Source organism: Scylla paramamosain, chromosome 5 (assembly GCF_035594125.1).
Source record: "Scylla paramamosain isolate STU-SP2022 chromosome 5, ASM3559412v1, whole genome shotgun sequence".
Classification (NCBI taxonomy): Eukaryota; Metazoa; Arthropoda; class Malacostraca; order Decapoda; family Portunidae; genus Scylla; species Scylla paramamosain.
In genome coordinates this window covers 28,102,556-28,120,611 of record NC_087155.1, presented here as the reverse complement: position 1 = coordinate 28,120,611, position 18,056 = coordinate 28,102,556, and the positions used below count along the sequence as shown (strand labels likewise).

General features: G+C 37.3%; 1 protein-coding gene across 7 annotated transcripts in view; it reads right to left on the bottom strand.

The window, feature by feature from the left end:
• Positions 1 to 2,189: 2,189 nt before the first annotated feature.
• The window catches only part of LOC135100773 (cyclic AMP-dependent transcription factor ATF-1-like), a 47,602-nt gene continuing 31,735 nt past the window's right edge, over positions 2,190 to 18,056 (bottom strand). For 5 of the 7 annotated variants that reach the window (XM_064004084.1, XM_064004083.1, XM_064004081.1 and 2 more), the window contains 6 exons: positions 15,506 to 15,670; positions 14,735 to 14,843; positions 14,482 to 14,580; positions 8,978 to 9,115; positions 8,616 to 8,769; positions 2,190 to 5,119 (listed from right to left, as the gene is read on the bottom strand). In XM_064004084.1, the coding sequence (XP_063860154.1) occupies positions 4,978 to 5,119; positions 8,616 to 8,769; positions 8,978 to 9,115; positions 14,482 to 14,580; positions 14,735 to 14,843; positions 15,506 to 15,670 (807 nt within the window). In that variant the 3' untranslated portion in view covers positions 2,190 to 4,977. The remainder of the gene's footprint in view (positions 5,120 to 8,615; positions 8,770 to 8,977; positions 9,116 to 14,481; positions 14,581 to 14,734; positions 14,844 to 15,505; positions 15,671 to 18,056) is intronic. The other 2 variants (XM_064004085.1, XM_064004080.1) reach the window with 1 other exon arrangement.

Sequence of the window (18,056 nt, the reverse complement as noted above, 5' to 3'; positions counted from 1 at the left end):
GGGACCTGAAGAGATGGGAGCATGTGTTGTGGACTGATGAGGCAACCTTTACAGTGACTGGAAGTCAAGGAGGAAAGGTGTGGATGAGGCCAGGCACAGATCCATATTTGCTCAAGTACATGCAAGCCACAGTCAAACACCCTGATTCAGTGGTGGTATGGGGTGCCTTTAGGTACCATGGGACAGGGAAGCTTGTTGTGCTGCTGTGGAACATAACTATGAACAAGGACCGCTACATGGAGCGCCTCACCAAACACCTTCAGGAATGCTTTGACTGCTGCTGGTCAAGATGTTCCAACAGCTGCACCTGCCCTCATGGCAAAATTGATAAAAGACTGGTTTGAGTGGGTTGGTGTTGACTACATCAAAGACTGGTTAGGGAATTCCCCAGATTTTAACCCTATCAAGAATATCAGGGGGCTTGTCAAGAGATGCCTCAGGGTGAGGGCCACCTCAACCTTGCCTAAGCTCATGGAGCATCTCCATGACACATCCTTGAGCCCTGTCTCTTTCAGGAGCTGGGTGAATCTGTTCCAAGACACCTGGCAAATTTTGTGAAGCGTAAGGAACTTCCACAAAGTACTAGACCCAGTGAGTACACTCTACTTAAACTTTTATGTTGTGTGAATGCACATTGCAAGTGGTGCCATTGCTTTTGGCGCTGAGTGTAGATACAGGAATAAAAAAAATTGCCTAGGGGCAGGCTGCCAGCAAGGTAACATTTGTAAACAATGACAACACAGAAAACGCATACTATTTTCTTAATGAAATACTGTAAAATAGGATGATATTTCACTCATTAGATAGCTTAGCACTTCACTTGTAATAATAGATAATGTGAGAGTACAGTTTAAGGCTCAAGATGACTGGCTATTGGCATTCACACCCTCTTTTCTTCAGTCTTCCATCTTAGCCTTATCTTGTGTCAGTCATTAATTGTTGTGAATAAAGTTTAAGATGTGAGCACATGTGTACCACCACCATTATTGTCTTCTTCCTCCACAAGCAGGGCCTTAAGCAATTCACTCCTCTTTTACTGCTGCATTTCTAAATCATAAAATTTTGTTTAATCTTAAGATATGAGCACATGTGCACCACCACCATTATCAAAACATCTTTCTCAACAAGCACAGCCTTAAGCAACTTACTCCTCTTTTATTGCATTCCTAAATCATTAAATCTTGTGTAGTCCTCATGGTTAACTGGGCTAAACAGCTTACATCATGTACTGTTAATGGTATAGAATATTAAACAGCTTACATCATGTACTGTTAATGGTATAGAATATGTGATATAAAAGTAGCGAGTCATTTAATGTCTGTAGGAGAATGATATTGATAGCAGTTAGGTCACATGTGAACTCACTGCTTTATTCATTTATCTTTTTAGAATATTTAATGGTTACATACTATAGGATACTCCAGCACTGAAAAAATAAATAAATTGAATGGAGGGTGTACACACTGCTAGCCATTATTAATCAACCAGTCTTGACAAATTTTTTCGCAAGCACCATACATTTTCATTAATACAAGGGCGGTTTCATGGCCTCTTTAATGAAATGTTACCCTTGTGCTATTTAATGAAAACTGTGTGTTTATAACTTCTCAAGTCCTGCTTTTTCTGTCAGTCTTTTGAGTGTCTCCATGGCATTCCTTCCTACATTGTTAAATAAGTACCTGGGAAGGTAACTATGGAAATCCAGATGTCATAGTGGTACTGTGACCCAGAATGAGGAATATCGTCTACTGCAGACTTGATGGCCAATGAGACACGAATGTCATGGCCCCTAAACTGTGTAATAATGCACTTACATTTTTTAATGTTACAAATGTAATACTGTGTCATACATAGATTGAAATATCGAGTGATACATTGCCAGGTGCTGAGTGCACCTCCAAGCAATCAAAGATGAGCGGCCTCAAGTAGGTAAAACATTAAAACAAAACTAGAATCCATAGTGTTTTGCAGTATAGCTGATGATAAAAGCTCATTTATTTAATTTTATGTTGCATTCAGATCCCTGGGATACCATATTCGATTTGATATGTTGTGTTTCTGAGTCGAGGCTTCCAAGGTTCCAATAAATAATCAAAAATTTTACATGTGTAGGGGTGTCCTTTAACCCTTACAAATGGGAAGGTACAATGTAAATACAAGTGCTGAGGGGGACTTAATGAAAGTCCATGATTCAACAACAGTTTAGTTTTCAAAAATACATATCTGACATTCTTGTAGGCTCTTGTTTGGAACATATCCAAACACAGGTGTATATTTACAGATATCCACAAAATTAAAGCCAATCTGATAACAATCATTTTTTAAACACCTTTGCTTAAAAGTGCACTCTAAAAGTACAGGATATGAGCAAATAGCATGTCTGATAACACCTACACATGCTCCATTAGCATTGGCTTCTTTTAGGAAAATGACTGTCAAAAGATGGAGCACAAAACTTTCAAGATCTGAAAATGTGGGTGCAAGTTTTTAAAATACACAATTCATCTTTTTAAAATAGAAAAAAAGTAAAAAGGTCATTTGCCATGGACTGCTTTTCAGACAGGTACAAGTAGGGAATCTGTGACAAGTATACATTCCAGCCAATGACTCAGGCATTAGAGCACATTTATTGAGTGCACTCACAAAAAACAACATTGCACTAGGTTTAAGAAAGAAAATTTGATTACCACCTGAGATGAGACTTGCCTATTGTCTTGACACATCAAGAAGCACAACATTAATCCATGGTCTAACTGAGAGAAATAAAAGTAACTACTTTCATAATTTGGTAAATAACAATGTAAATAACATGTTGTGTGATACATGGTCAAGATTTTGTAAAATTCTAATGTCAGCCAACACGGAACAGATGTTTACACAATCTGTTCAATTTATATATTTTAAATTTCTTCTTTCAGTGTCCTGTATGAGCTGTTTCAGAAGTGTCTTCTCAAATTCTAAGGCATGAATTCTTAGATGTTTAAGGCATTTCACATTACATTACTATTGAATTAACAGTGATGGAAAAAAAAGCAGCTAAGTCAGGAATGCATACAAGCTTGCCTTTCCATTTTGTTTTGATAATATATTCCCATTTTGTTTTGATAATATATTCCAAAGAGAAGTCTTTAAATAATGCTGGAATGATTCTGGCACAAAGGGACACTAACTGCAGGAATTACAGAGCTGGTTGAAAGTGAATGGAGGAAATTATCATTTATGATGGAGGAAATTATCATTTATGATTAAGGCAAGTGACAATTGCTTAATTGCAAGCTCACTTGGTCACTATTCACTACAATACTTTTCAGGACTAACAAATGAAGCTACAAACCCCAGAAGAATTTCGTAAAAAAAAAGTTTACATTTTCAGGTATTGCCTTTGTTACTTTTGACAGCATGAAAGTTATTTTTTGAGGGCAAGCAATTTTTTTTTTATATAAAAAGCATCTCTTAATGTTGAAAATACAGAACACTGAACATAGGAATATCCTAAACATAATATTTGCTGTTTTTAACAAAGCAAAAACTAAATTTAAAATTATCAAAGAATTTCAACAATAAGTTTTCTTTAAACAAGTTTTCTTATTTTCTCTCAGCTGACACTTCACTACACATCATACACATAAATCATCATAGTTCTCAGTATCCCTAACATAAAGCATGAAGAGCTAATCAAGATGGCAGAAACTGACTAGTTACACTTTCTTAAGATACAGATCTTTCCACAATGTATGTAACAAGTTCCAGTACAAGATTCAAATTATACAACTGAGAGCATTTCAAATAGAACAAATTCTCATAAGAGGTGATTAACTTGTGTTTATTTAGGACATCTCTAAAACTCATGCCCAGTTGCACTGGGTGTATTATTGTAAAAGTCTGCTATACCAGTTGGTCAGAATTACAGACACACACCAGATAACAAGTCTACCAAATACACAAGATAATTTGATTACACAATACCTTATGACATGTCAGTTCTGCAGGTCGGCTTTACCTCTGCCTTCATAATTAGATACAAATTATCAATGGCTGCTCTCAAAACTTAATTCAAATTACACTGAATTCAATTCTGGTAAATGATATTCATACATCCAAATGACCAGCAATGGTAAGAGAAGCAGTACAATATCTGTCCCTAACAATCATAAGGTAATGAACAATTAAACAGCAAGAAAAATTAATCACAAAGCTGGCATCTCCGGATTACTTGCAGCTTCCTACTATGGTTGTCAAGACACTGGAACAGTACTCAATTATCCTCAAGAACTTGAGGCTAGCTCAGTACAAGGACACTTCTCTGGCAGGTCAAGGCTTCTCAGAAGTTGACCACAAAACATGACAATTAACGATGAAAGCATCATGTCACGCTATCACAAATAGTGATTCTCTTACTCTAATCTGCTTTAATGGCAGTACAAATCTTTCAAAGACTTTACTTCTAGTATGAGTGCTCTTTCTGGAGTCTCCAACACAACCACTACTCTCTGAATACAGCAGCTAGTCTCTCTCCCCTTTCAGCTTGCATGACCTAACAGCATGAAACATCTGAACACACAATAGCATACTTCTACTGCTTTTTTTTTTCAGAAATTAACAGTGGGTGTGTATAAGGATTCCTCAGTACTGCACCATAGCTCTGACCACAGAAAGTTAGTCTCTTAAGCTAGGATATTTGTACATAGTACACTTATCCTGCATTATACTTATTCAGCACAGCCAGCAGCTTTGTTTGCCACCAATGATGTGGTGACCAAGTTATATAATAACATTTAAATAAACCATTAACAATCTTGGTGAGCTGAAACTCTTGTAGAATCCCAGCAGATGGACATGAGCTTATGGGTGAGCTTTGTCATCATGGCATCACTATATCAAGCCTTCCTTTGACTATAGGACTACCTCAAGCTTCATCACTGCAGAGGGTAACCTGTGACACAGCTCAGGTGGATAAGTTTCACTTATGCTTTGGCATCAACTATTCTGGCAATACAGGGCCTTCAAAGTCTTCAATTCTTCAATCAATGCCTTATTCTGGTTTTCTAACACTGCCACTCTGTTTTCTAAACATTTAATATATTCTTTCTTTTTGGCTCTACACTCTCTTGCTGCTTCTCTGAAAATAGGAAATACAGTGGTTATCCTTCCATTACAAAAGATATATATTATTGGGTTACATATGGCCAGAATAGCAAGAAAAGCCAGGAACCTAGCTACCACAATCTCAAGGCCATATTACTGAACTGTGCAGTTAATATTGTCTACCCCTCTTCTCCCACCTATTTGAAGCTCAAAAATAGCAAGTACTATATCTCTAACATAAGAAATGTGATAATCATTATCCTGTTTCAGCTACTTACATGGAATCTTGGCCTAATGCATATATAATAAATGTAGCAAAATTCTGTAATAAATGCAATTGTCAATGGACCTGGCAATGAAAAGGAAGAATTGACAAATATTTGAGAATAATGCTGAAGGTTTGCAGTTTGGTACCAAATGTAGCTATAATAATGTTATGAAATATGAACACTTACTGGAGTAAGTGCAAAAAGAATGCTGTGTAGGAGGACCCAAGGTGACACCCTCCACCCCACCCCCCCCCTTTTTTTTTTTAATAAAACTCATCCCATTTCAAAACCAAAATATCCACTTACTGAACTGAACCAAGTGCAGTAGAACATTCAAGGTCACATCTCCATTCAAATACACTAGCAACCACTTTACTTTAGTTCACAAACTTTTGCACATCTAATACTACTTACTGTCTTCACATTATCTGTACATTTCATTCAGTCTTCCTTTTTGCTTTACACTTCCCACATCATGTCAAACTATTTAAACCAACATTTCTCCTGCCATTCTCTTCATTTGCCCACATCATAACACTTCCTAATTTTAAAATTCAATCAACCCTTTTTACAACAGGAGTTATCTTTCAAATTCCTCCTTTTCAGTCTACTCATACAAAAACAATTGTAAATACATTGACAGTGTTTCTTGAGGTTCTCTGGTATCAGACTCCATCAATGGATGTAATCAATTATGCACCTTATATAGTGAGGGTGTGAAAGATCCGACCCAGGGGCATATGTGAGGGAAAGACTGTGAGAAAACTTATTTAGGCAGATTCCTAGTCTCAGTGGTCCCCATGCATTGAGAGTGCTAGCCTGGTTATGTCTGTAGATGTTTGTGTGTGCACACATATGTATGTTGCTATGACCACAAATCCTGCCCCTCTCATAGCTGCCTTAATCTCAGCAAGCTTCCATAAGTCACCACCTATGTAACTTAGCATGGGACCCAATCACAAGTCACAAGGTCCTTCTGGTTTCTTGCACCCTTTAAACAATCATAACACCAGGTTCTGCTCCCCTTCTCAACTGCCACTACTTTGGTCAGCCTCCCTGCACTGCCACTTCCTATGCAGTTTAGTGCAGAGCCTAATTCACCTCCACAGAATCCTTCTGGCCTCCTGTGTAAATTACACAACTGAGGTCACCAGCCTGTTTCACCTCCTACAGGCAAGGGAGCATCACAACGGCCAAATCGCTCCAACAGCTGGGAAAAAATTGATAGCCATGTTCTAGGAGGCACAACTATGATGAATACATATAAGGATTATAATATTCTATGAACTACCACCCTCACAAACAACCAACAAATCCACCCACGTCCATAGAATATTATCTCTTCCTGCTGTAAAATACTATATTCAACTTTCCAGAAGATCAACCCAGGGAACAGCAAGGCCTGGGGAAGGAGTATATTTTACTGCACAGTGATGTAACGGTGATCCTCTGGGCCCAGAATCCTTAAAAAAACACTGGAGCCCAGTAACATTTAACAATACAACAAATACAAGACCAAGTGGCTCACGAACGAGGGTTGGCTGACCACTCCAATATGCCAAAACTCAACTCACAGCTGAGGAGTCAATGCATCACTTATCTAGTAATTTATGAAGCCCAACAATCACAGGCAGGGATGCAACCCACCCTTGCCCACTCACCTTTCCTTGCACTGCTAGTGGGCACAATAAAACGGTTATCTTTCAAAATTAATTGTGATAAAACTACAGGGGCTGGATGCATTCTGACTACTCTGTATGCAAGATGGACTCCTCAAATGAATAATATATGGGACTCAATACGAAAGAACAATGGGAAATAAGAAAAATTATTATTTGACGAATTATAAGACAATAGTTTCTTTCTCATTAGCTTCAACTTTTGTGGAACATGTATGCAAAGTAAGGTTAAAAGATGGTCCATTTTCAGCAGTATGAAGGTGCGTCTTACCTCAAGGAATAATGGCATCATACTAAGGAACACAGTGAATCTCGTGCATGTCACCAGGTTTGGTGTGTAACCTACTGCGAGTTTGTTTTGGTACATGCAATGTAAGCATTGTCACTATTTCTTCCTGACTAGTGTTATTTTATATGAATCACCTTAACTATGATCTGTTATACAGTTACCTTGCAAAAAGAGAGTTGTTTTTGTGGTGTAGAAGCAATCACCATTTTGTTTACATGTGGGAAGATGTTTGAGGTTTGATATAAGGGCCACTGTTGCCATAGACTTACCACTACCTACTGTCCCAAAGCTGAACCTTGACTTTTTTTTTCTTTTTTTTTTTTGGTGTGTGTGTGTGGGGGGGGGGGCACATCTTATAAGCTATCACATAAGATAAACAAGAAGAAGGGTGACAATGTGCTGGGGGAATCTAGAGTAAACTTGGGAGGCGAGTGGCCAGGCATTCATCACGCATCTGGCATCTGTATCATTCATTTCTGCTAACCTTCCTTCTCTCTAATCTTCTCTGCTCTACTCATCTCCTTCCTTCTTCCTGTCTCACTGTGTGTAACATGTAATAATTTAGAGTGGTACCTCAGTTACTGAGCACCTCCCTTTTTGAACAATTCAGTTTTCAAACAAAATTTTGAACTCATTATTGCTTCAGTTGTGGTACCATAATTTGGTTCTAGAACAAAGTTACTTGATTTCAAATATTAAAAGACAGCAAAAAATGCCATTTATTACTAATTCATAGTTTATATATACTTCATTTTTATATATTTGGAATAAGGTAAATGTGATTCTGATGAAGTAATTCCAAGCCATGCATGGCTCTCTCAATGATCCCCAACACCATCATTACTGCACAACTGCATTTTTCCAGTAGCTTTTCCCAGCAGCAAAATGTCTAAGTGTTATGATCACCTTCATTTTGGCAGTAAGTGGGTTGCTCCTCTCTGTCTCTCTTTGTAAGGCTTCCCTCATTAAATCAGTCTAAACAGTATCTTCTGATGAGTTCTATGTCACTAAGTTCATTCATTACATCCTTTTCTGGATAATTTGTGACCTGGAGATGTTGTGAAGCAACCATTTTGGCTGTGGGATCCTCTCATACACCACTAAGACAGTATAGACTGGTGTCTGGGAACAGATTAATCCATTTTACATTGATTCCTATGGGGAAAATAGTTTGTTTTCGAACATTTCAGATTTCAAACGGTATTCAGGAATTAATTAAGTTTGAGAACCAAGATTCCACTGTACTATCCACTAAAGGAATGTTAAGTATAACATTTTACAAGCAGCACTTACCTGTTCTTCATTAGTCTGATTTCTCGCTTCCGAGATGCTTCCTCTGCCATCTGGTCTGATGACCCATGAACACCTGTGGAGGCAGTTGTTGCCAATACAACACCTTGGCTAGAGCTGGTGGCTATCTTCAAGCCACTTAAGTCCCCAGCTGCAACTAAAATTTGAAAACAAATAAAATTACTATATACTATATAACTGCTATAAAATAAGGTTTACATGATAAAACTTTTTAAAACATTAGATTACTGCTACAAAACCAGGTTTACATGATATACCTTACATTTTCTCACTTTTATACCTTCAACACTAACAGAATACACTAAAATTTGTAAAACCACCAATAAAATGTTACATTTCCTCACCTGGGACAATGAACTGTGGGTCTGAGCCTTGGGCATAATGGACGATGGCCCCCCCGGCAGTTGCCGCATTAGTCATGGCAAGGGTCTGGAGACCGTCACTCCCTTGACCTGCCAACTGTAATCCACTAGCAGGAAGAACTGTGGGAAGGTAATAATTATGTCAACCTTAACTTATCACACATAACTTCTTGAGGATTTGTTAATTTGATTTAATAAGCTAACATAAAAAAAAGTTGCATCTTACATAAACTGGCCACAAAGTGTATCATACTATACAATTTAAATTATGGCACGAGAGTTGACTATCTACATTCTTTAAACAAGTGTGGATCAAACTGCAGATTAAATATACCAAATTTCATGAGGGCTGCAACGTATGCAACTTTCAATTAATGTGAACAAGATTTTACGATTATTAGGTAATTAATTTTCTCTGTAATAAATGCATTAGGCCTCAGTGCAGACATCAAAATAAACAAATGTTAGAGTATACAAACTCCACGACATCAATAAACATTGATCATTATACATACTGAGACCTTTTTACCTTGTCAGACTTGGGTAAAGCATTTTATGAGGACCGTATCATGGGGAAACATATTAGGAGGCATGAAAATAAGGAACTATGCAGAAGAGACAACTGTAGTGGAAAAAATATAAATAAATAAATAAAATAAATATTTAGCAGTTCATTTACATTTGGTTCTTGCAAATTATATGTCCCAGTGCAATGTGCCAATGTTGTGCAAGCCAAGTTCATTCATTAATAATAAAGAAAATGTGCTATCCTTCATTTTCAACTGAAATGGGTTGACATTTGAAAAGATGTAAAAATCTCTCAATATAGGTGGTTGAAAGTTTATGCAAAACTGTGGGATAGAGACCTTAAGTAAATTTAATATCTGATTAAAAGCAAGGGGCACCAATATATTTTGTTACATGAACTGGAATAAAAATCTTACATGGCACCATGGAATGCAGTTATAACTTACAATGTTTCAGTAGTAAGATGTAATTAAACACTGATAATTTGGTCTCTGGAAGCTAACCTGCCAAATCAAGTTGTCCATCGTAACTTTTATGCACTGAAGAGTTATGACCTATAACTTTAATATTTGATGATTGGAAAACTGTTTAATATTTGGGTCTGATATTCCAGTCATGAAAAAACAGGAACAATAATCATGTTATACAAGCAATAAAGCAAAGCTTAAATGCCATAAGCATTTAGCAATGTAAGCAGATACACATTTCTAAAATACTAGCACCATCATGAATCCACTCAGTTGTGTATAACTTCATTTAATGCTAGATGAAGTTTACAAAAAAGCAGCATTTTGTATGGGTGGAAGTAAATAGAAATCAATGTCTGGAACAGCATACATCTGCTGATAGTGATTCACCATTTAGACACCCATAATTTAATGCCAGCAGTATGATTATTCATGCAACTATGCTTCATTCCATACAAGTTGATCCTACTATACTCTTTTTACTCTCAGAAGAACGTGCCAAGATCCGTTAGCTACTCTGCCACATCACAATTTCTCATAAGTATCCTTTTTTTTTTTATTCAAGTATTAAGTATGGATTGTTTAGCTCATCAAACCATGCAGTGCTACAAATGGTTTGAATTTTAAGATGATAAATAGTCTGGATTTTACACAAATATCACAACATTTGACAACATAGCTTTGTGGCATTATCATTTAAGTCCAGCATCCAGGATGCTTATCATCAGAGTCAGGTGACTCAGGTCAGGGAGAGGGGTAGCTAAGCCTCTCGAGGGCCACCCCCACAATGGAAGCAACTCTCAACTGCTTACGTAAGAAATGACTTATTTACAACAAGAATAGGTATTTTTAGAAGAGAAGGGCCAACAGAGGTTCCATCATTGCATCCTCTGGAGCAATAGCTCGAACAGCCAAAGGCACTAATGTGAGTGAGACAACAGTGCAATGAATCTGCTCTGCCCCAAATTGAAATTATGCAAAACAATTACCATGAAAAAATAAATTATGGAGAAATTATTCACACAGTATCATACAATACTGAGAGAGAGAGAGAGAGAGAGAGAGAGAGAGAGAGAGAGAGAGAGAGAGAGAGAGAGAGAGAGAGAGAGAGAGAGAGAGAGAGAGAGAGAGAGAGAGAGAGAGAGAGAGAGAGGGGGGGGGTTAGGATGGTTGCCTGTCCTCTCCACCAATGTGTTAAACTGATATAACTGATCCTGTAGAGATATGACAATGCAGCTCACAGGAATTCCCCTATTCGGCTAACGCTCAAACGTTCTTCCATGAGTAAAAACACTAGTAAGGTGTGTGTGTGTGTGTGTGTGTGTGTGTGTGTGTGTGTGTGTGTGTGTGTGTGTGTGTGTGTGTGTGTGTGTGTGTGTGTGTGTGTGTGAGTGAGTGAGTGAGTGAGTGAGTGAGTGAGTGAGTGAGTGAGTGAGTGAGTGAGTGAGTGAGTGAGTGAGTGAGTGTGTGTGTGTGTGTGTGTGTGTGTGTGTGTGTGTGTGTGTGTGTGTGTGTGTGTGTGTGTGTGTGTGTGTGTGTGTGTGTGTGTGTGTGTGTGTGTGTGTGTGTGTGTGTTACGTCCCTCATGTAAATATAACATCTGTACTGTAAATTATGGACCCATGATATATTTTCTTAGGTTAATGGTGTGTGCCCATCTATTTTCTATCAAAATGCAATATTTCAAACACACCATGAACTCACATTTTATAGTTTTCACCTTTTGGATATATTCTTGTAAAAATGCATTATGTTCATTAATTAGTAACATGAATAACTGTATAATAACTGTTCCATATGAAAACAGCACTGCATAATTGTAATCTTTGCATGTACATTACAAGAAAGCTCCACAAGCTATATTAATTCTCAAGGTTTTGAAAGCTACAAAATCACTTCTTAAATCACACATGGAATATTATTCCCCTGTGACAGACAACAGTATGATTATGCTCCCTAACCATGGATTTATCTACTTTTGCCTGAGGCAAAGACATTATAGATGTTGGCAGGAGCCTCTTGGCATCTCTAGCAATCTGTAAAACATTACCTAAATGAGGTGCGCACAAGCACACACACACACACACACACACACACACACACACACACACACACATCTAAGGCCCATTTCACACTACCCATACTGTACACCACTATCAATGGGAAAATTAACAAGCACCATCAAATATCCTTCCATGATACATGAGTGCTGTTGCTATTGTTTATGTTTCATAAAAGAAATTCTGAATTACTGAAATGATAGTTTTCAAGAACTGTTTATGTTATTTATAATTTTGGCAATGTCTGCTGGACAGTAAACAATGTGAGCAAAATGGCTGGTGACCCCAGGGTCCTCACACAATTCCTAACAAAGTGATTACTATAAGATAATCATCTCTGCTTCAGCAGTGAGGCTGTGGAGGGCACACATGTATAGACTTGTTTACCTTCCTGCAGATCTTGCAACTACGCACCACAACATATATAAAATTATTTCAACACTACTGTTACCACTGAGTGGGTGCACGAGAGAGAGAGAGAGAGAGAGAGAGAGAGAGAGAGAGAGAGAGAGAGAGAGAGAGAGAGAGACAGAGAGAGAGAGAGAGAGAGAGAGAGAGAGAGAGAGAGAGAGAGAGAGAGAGAGACTGCTATGTGAGTGCAAGTTGTTGAGTGAGCAAAGTTGTTGTTGAGAAGGGGAAGAACCTGCAGGTCAGGGCAAAGGACAAGATGAATGGATAATGATGGGCAGTGTAGGGACCCAGGGAGTAACCGAAGACAATAGGGACACATTACTGAGGACACCTAGACAGGGAGGATGTGTGTTGCCACTGAGAACAGATGTAGATAGAATTACCTAGAACACCTGTCAGAAAAAGCATGTTTGTTGCTTAACGATCACTCCAAGACAAAGCACACAAGTTAAACAATTAACTGTGTAACAATGCATTACTCCGTAAGTAATATGCAAAATCACACTTGTATTACACAACTTATTCATACAGAGTAATGTCTATGGCCATTAATGTATGTCTTCAGATTTTGATTGAATACAATAAGCAATTTGTGTCATTGTGTGGGTCTGAAACAACCTTCGCCACCTTACAGTGGTACTATTATATATGATTCAAACAAGTGTTTTTGAAACAGTATCACTTTGATCATTGAAAACCTCTTTACATATACTGCCCACAATAGTGGCAACAGCACTCTACTCTCATCAATCCACATATTCCTGTTTCACACTAAGCAGTTATGATGTTTTGATGGATATAAAAAATTAATAGTGTAAAGTGGGTCTTACGTATCAAGATATACTACTGCTCATCACATTGCTGCAAAGTATTTTGCAGTTCCATCCAGTGTGGCCACTTAAATGGCAGCAGGTGGCATTACATCTGCTGATTCAAACAATTAGCAATGACTAGAAAAATGAAGGCATATATATATATATATATATATATATATATATATATATATATATATATATATATATATATATATATATATATATATATATATATATGTATATATCATAAAAGAAAGTGAACCATAAATGTAATGTATGTGAGAATATATTCCTTAATATTCCACTGCTTTTCTCCAGAAAAGTCCTTTGACTATCATTTTTACTAGCAACAGTAATCACTGTAATAACCTTGTGCGATTGTTTTCCACTAACTACAATGTCTATTACAATTATTGTATGTGGCTTTGTTCTATGGTTGTAAATGAAATAATTTACCCAATTCTGGATCACTGGCTATCATAGTTAGAAAGAGTTATGTTCTTTTAGTGTCTGCTTGTACCTCACCACCATTGTTCCAGTCTTGATTAGAACCATGATACTTCATGATAACTATGACAGATTAACAGATTTGGAAAGGCTCATATTTTTGCCTTAATGGAAATTATGGCAAGACTAATTATAATGAGATCAGGGATTCTCAAACTTTCCTCCATCATTAAATCCCTTGGCTTGATGTATTTTTACATTTTCCCACTTACTTCCATACAAAAAGATCATAGCCATCATACACACATTCTTAGCTCTCTCTCTCTCTCTCTCTCTCTCTCTCTCTCTCTCTCTCTCTCTCTCTCTCTCTCTCTCTCTCTCTCTCTCTCTCTCTCTCTCAAAATTAAATTTATATGAATTATTGAATTATCAGATGAATCAATTATTGAACCCCCCCATATATATATATATATATATATATATATATATATATATATATATATATATATATATATATATATATATATATACCTTTTTTTTTATACCTCCATGGGATAAATTTACCCCTGGTTGAGAATTATTGAATTAGATGCACTTTCCCATAACCTGTAAAGTGCATATTCTATACTTTTTTTTTTCTGCAATCCTACCATTAACATGTAGTAACTACCAGTGAAAGCTGTCACAGAGGAATATTACCCTAAAATGCACAGTACACAAAGGGAATGCAGTTTACCAATGCAGCGTAGCAGACGGACCTTTCAACAAACCTGCTGTCTGATACTGCTGTCCCCCAATGGTCACAGTTGCAGTCGGTTCGTCTTGTGAGGAATCCGAGCTGCCTGCGTCACCTTTGTCTAGAAGTTGGAAAAATTTTACACATTTAATTTAAAATGTAGAAGTCAGAGAAATTTTAACATTTAATTTAAATTACAGACTTGAAATGGGTTAAATAACACGAAGAGAAACTAATAATCATATAAATTGTTTCAGTATCTCAAAGAACCTCACCTGATATCTCTCCTCCACCTAATTCATTGAGAATCTTTCGGTATGAAGGTCGGCGAGCCAGTATTTGACGTTTACGTGAAGATTCTTGATCTTCACCTGCTTCCAAAACCTGGGAAAGATTACAAAATGACCAGAGCGCCAAATTTACAACTGTGATAAATTACCTCCTCACCGGACTTAATTTAGATTTAATGTTGATGATACAGCCATTCATGTTCAGAGATTTAAAAACCACTGTTTCCCATAATAGCTAAATTTTTACTGCTACTATTTCTCCTAAAATGTTAAGACAGCAAAATGCTCACAATAGTACAGTAATGCCACAATAAAAATTTTAAAGTATATGTTGCACTTTGTTGTACTTTTAGCATAAAAAAAAGGGGGTAGGTCATCCCCCAAAACTCTAGTGGTACATTCTCAAAATGTGTACCATCAATAATTTATCCCCTCTGTATATGCAGGTTGTACATACCCAATACACAGTGAAATTACACATTTATGACATATTCTGTTTATTGTAGGAATCAACTATCACAATGATCCCCTGGGCAACTCTTCCATATTCTCATAAAATTTTCTCCTCGATCACTTGAAGTTAAATAATAATTTATGAGTATCATATAAAATGACTTGTCGACAGACATGGCCAGTAATCACACATCTCAACTGATAATGACTTAGCACTCAAAAAAATTATTCACCAGCCTATGCAAGGTGTTTATTGACTGATAGTATATAATCTGAGGGAAACTGTCAGTAAAAAAGTCTTACTTGAACAGTCTGTAGAGCTCCTCCACCAGCTGACTGGATCACTGAATTTGCTGGTTGTGATGGCTGCTTCAATAAAATAACATTTCCTTTTGAAATTTGCACTGTCTGCAAGGCTGTGCTTTGAATAACACTGGGCTGTGTTGGCTGCTGGATGACACTCTGAATCTGTGGATGAAGTTGTTACATTTAGCTGCTGTACTCATTACAGTTATCGTCATATGTTGCAAAGACTGTAAGCACTCTGTAGAATCAGTTACCTAATATGTGGAAAACATCTTTTTTTTTTCTTTTACTTTTTACTAGCACAAGAGTCCCACAATATCCTTGTCTTTAGGTCTCTCATTAGACTCTTTTCCCCAATCAAAATGTCATTCAGATTGCCCTAAACCATCAGCCTTTTAAACAAACAAAAACCAAGGTGTTATACAATATCTTTTTTTGGTAAGTCTTTTCATTATTATTTTCTTTGCTAACAAAACCACTACATGACTACTTCCAATTCCATTTCAATTAATTTCTGCACAAATTAATATCAGATACCTTAAGGCACAATAAATAGCACTATGAACAGTACCAATCTGTCAAAGCATTTCCAACATCTAAGACATATATAAATTTCAAAGCATAATGGCAAAATTAGTTAAGTGAAATGATTTATAACAGATAACTATGGCAGCAATAAACTGAGACAAATATGTAAATAAATAAGCAGCTACCCCCTAAATTAGCTATATAATTTGTCCCTCCAAATAGGAATTTTTCCACAGCATGTGAAGGAAAATGTCCAAGATCATCCTGCAACACTTCAGCATCACGACTATAAATTAACCATCCTCACCTGGTGTTCTCAGCAAATCTGTTACTACTAATCAAACTGTAACCTATATAATCCATAGAGATAATGAATCATGAATACAGGAAAACTCAGACTTGCCACCACTCAACTACAGGAACATCCCCTAGTGGTGATGTTTACATTAAGTTGCCATTACATTTCTTTTTGACACACACTCACACACACACACAGAATTAACACTAGTTGTTGGCATGCCTCTCTTCATCTAACAAAGTGGGCTACTTGGATGTCAACTCATGATCTGAGGATATGAACCTCATCTAAATTGTAGTCGGTGGAAACTAGATATGGTTACTTCAAGTGATGATCACTTCACTTTTATACCCTTTTTTAAATATGCTATTATATATAAAAACAATCTATCTCTTTCCCAGGGATTATTTATGGCAATGGCGACCACAGGCTTATACTTTTCATGCATTTTCTGTTTCCCTTTCAACCTACATTCTACCTTAACGATTATAATTTATATGTCCATCTATACTATACATGTATGCACTAATTCTATTGCCCTAACACTTACCTTTGGCAATTCTTAGTGCAGGAGAGAGAGAGAGAGAGAGAGAGAGAGAGAGAGAGAGAGAGAGAGAGAGAGAGAGAGAGAGAGAGAGAGAGAGAGAGAGAGAGAGAGAGAGAGAGAAATTTTCATAAATGGTCAACAAATATTTCAAGCCTAAAGATTCTAAACTTTCCGCTTCTCTAACTTCTGTATAATTTTGGTAGTGAGGATAACTCTTACCTACAATGAAGACAAAAACACCTAAAACTTATCATTATTCATTTATTTTAAACCACATGATTAACATATTTACAAATAAATAACTTTGCACCAGTTATGTTAGCAGGCAATGTAAATCGAAAAAGTTCATTACAAGTATTTTTGGTTGCTTCCTTCCGCACTTTGATACCACAACAACTCTATCGGAAACCCAATGCCCTCTCATCTAATACATTTTAAAACGTGACATACTTTTCCATGTATTTGGCCTATTTCACAGCCACGCAACATAACTTCGTTTCATACCATAAGCTTAAAGACATGTACTTCGCGCGTTTGCCACGAATTGTTACACCTAAAAGTGGCCAATTTTCTTTAGAGTTGAGTGTATAAAGCGAGGGAACGATGATATTCGCAACAAAGAAATGTAATCAACAAGGATACAAAGTGAAATATGCTGAAGTTAAGGTTGCGGAGCGTGTTGTTCCTGTGCGTCCAGCGAAGGGCGAAGGGCGCGACCACTTCCTGCTACTAGGCCTCAGCAGAACAGGAAGACAGCCACTTACGCAACACTATTTCTTACGCTGCATCTAATACGCGTTAGAGCTGCTTAATTTCTGATACAGGATTGCGCTAGCCAACCGTGTCCGGTAATCCAAGACGAATCGTGGCGAAGCAGTTTGGTAGAAGCGAGGGAGGAGGGCGGGGGAGGGGGGCAAGGGAGCGTTTGGTACGGTTTTCTGGCTCGATCCCTGCACCCCTCTGCCGGCAACGTCAAGCTGACGTCATCAAAAACAACACTCAATGGCACAACTATGAGAAATACCAAAATGCAGCTTTATATCCTTTTGGTATCTGCCAAACTCAACGGTCTTTCAAGTAGGAATCAACACAGTCACTTTCCTCTCAAGGGTATGTGTAATCCTGCCAGCACCACATGTTCCAAAGGGTATCACGCCAGACCCAATGGGTTCCTA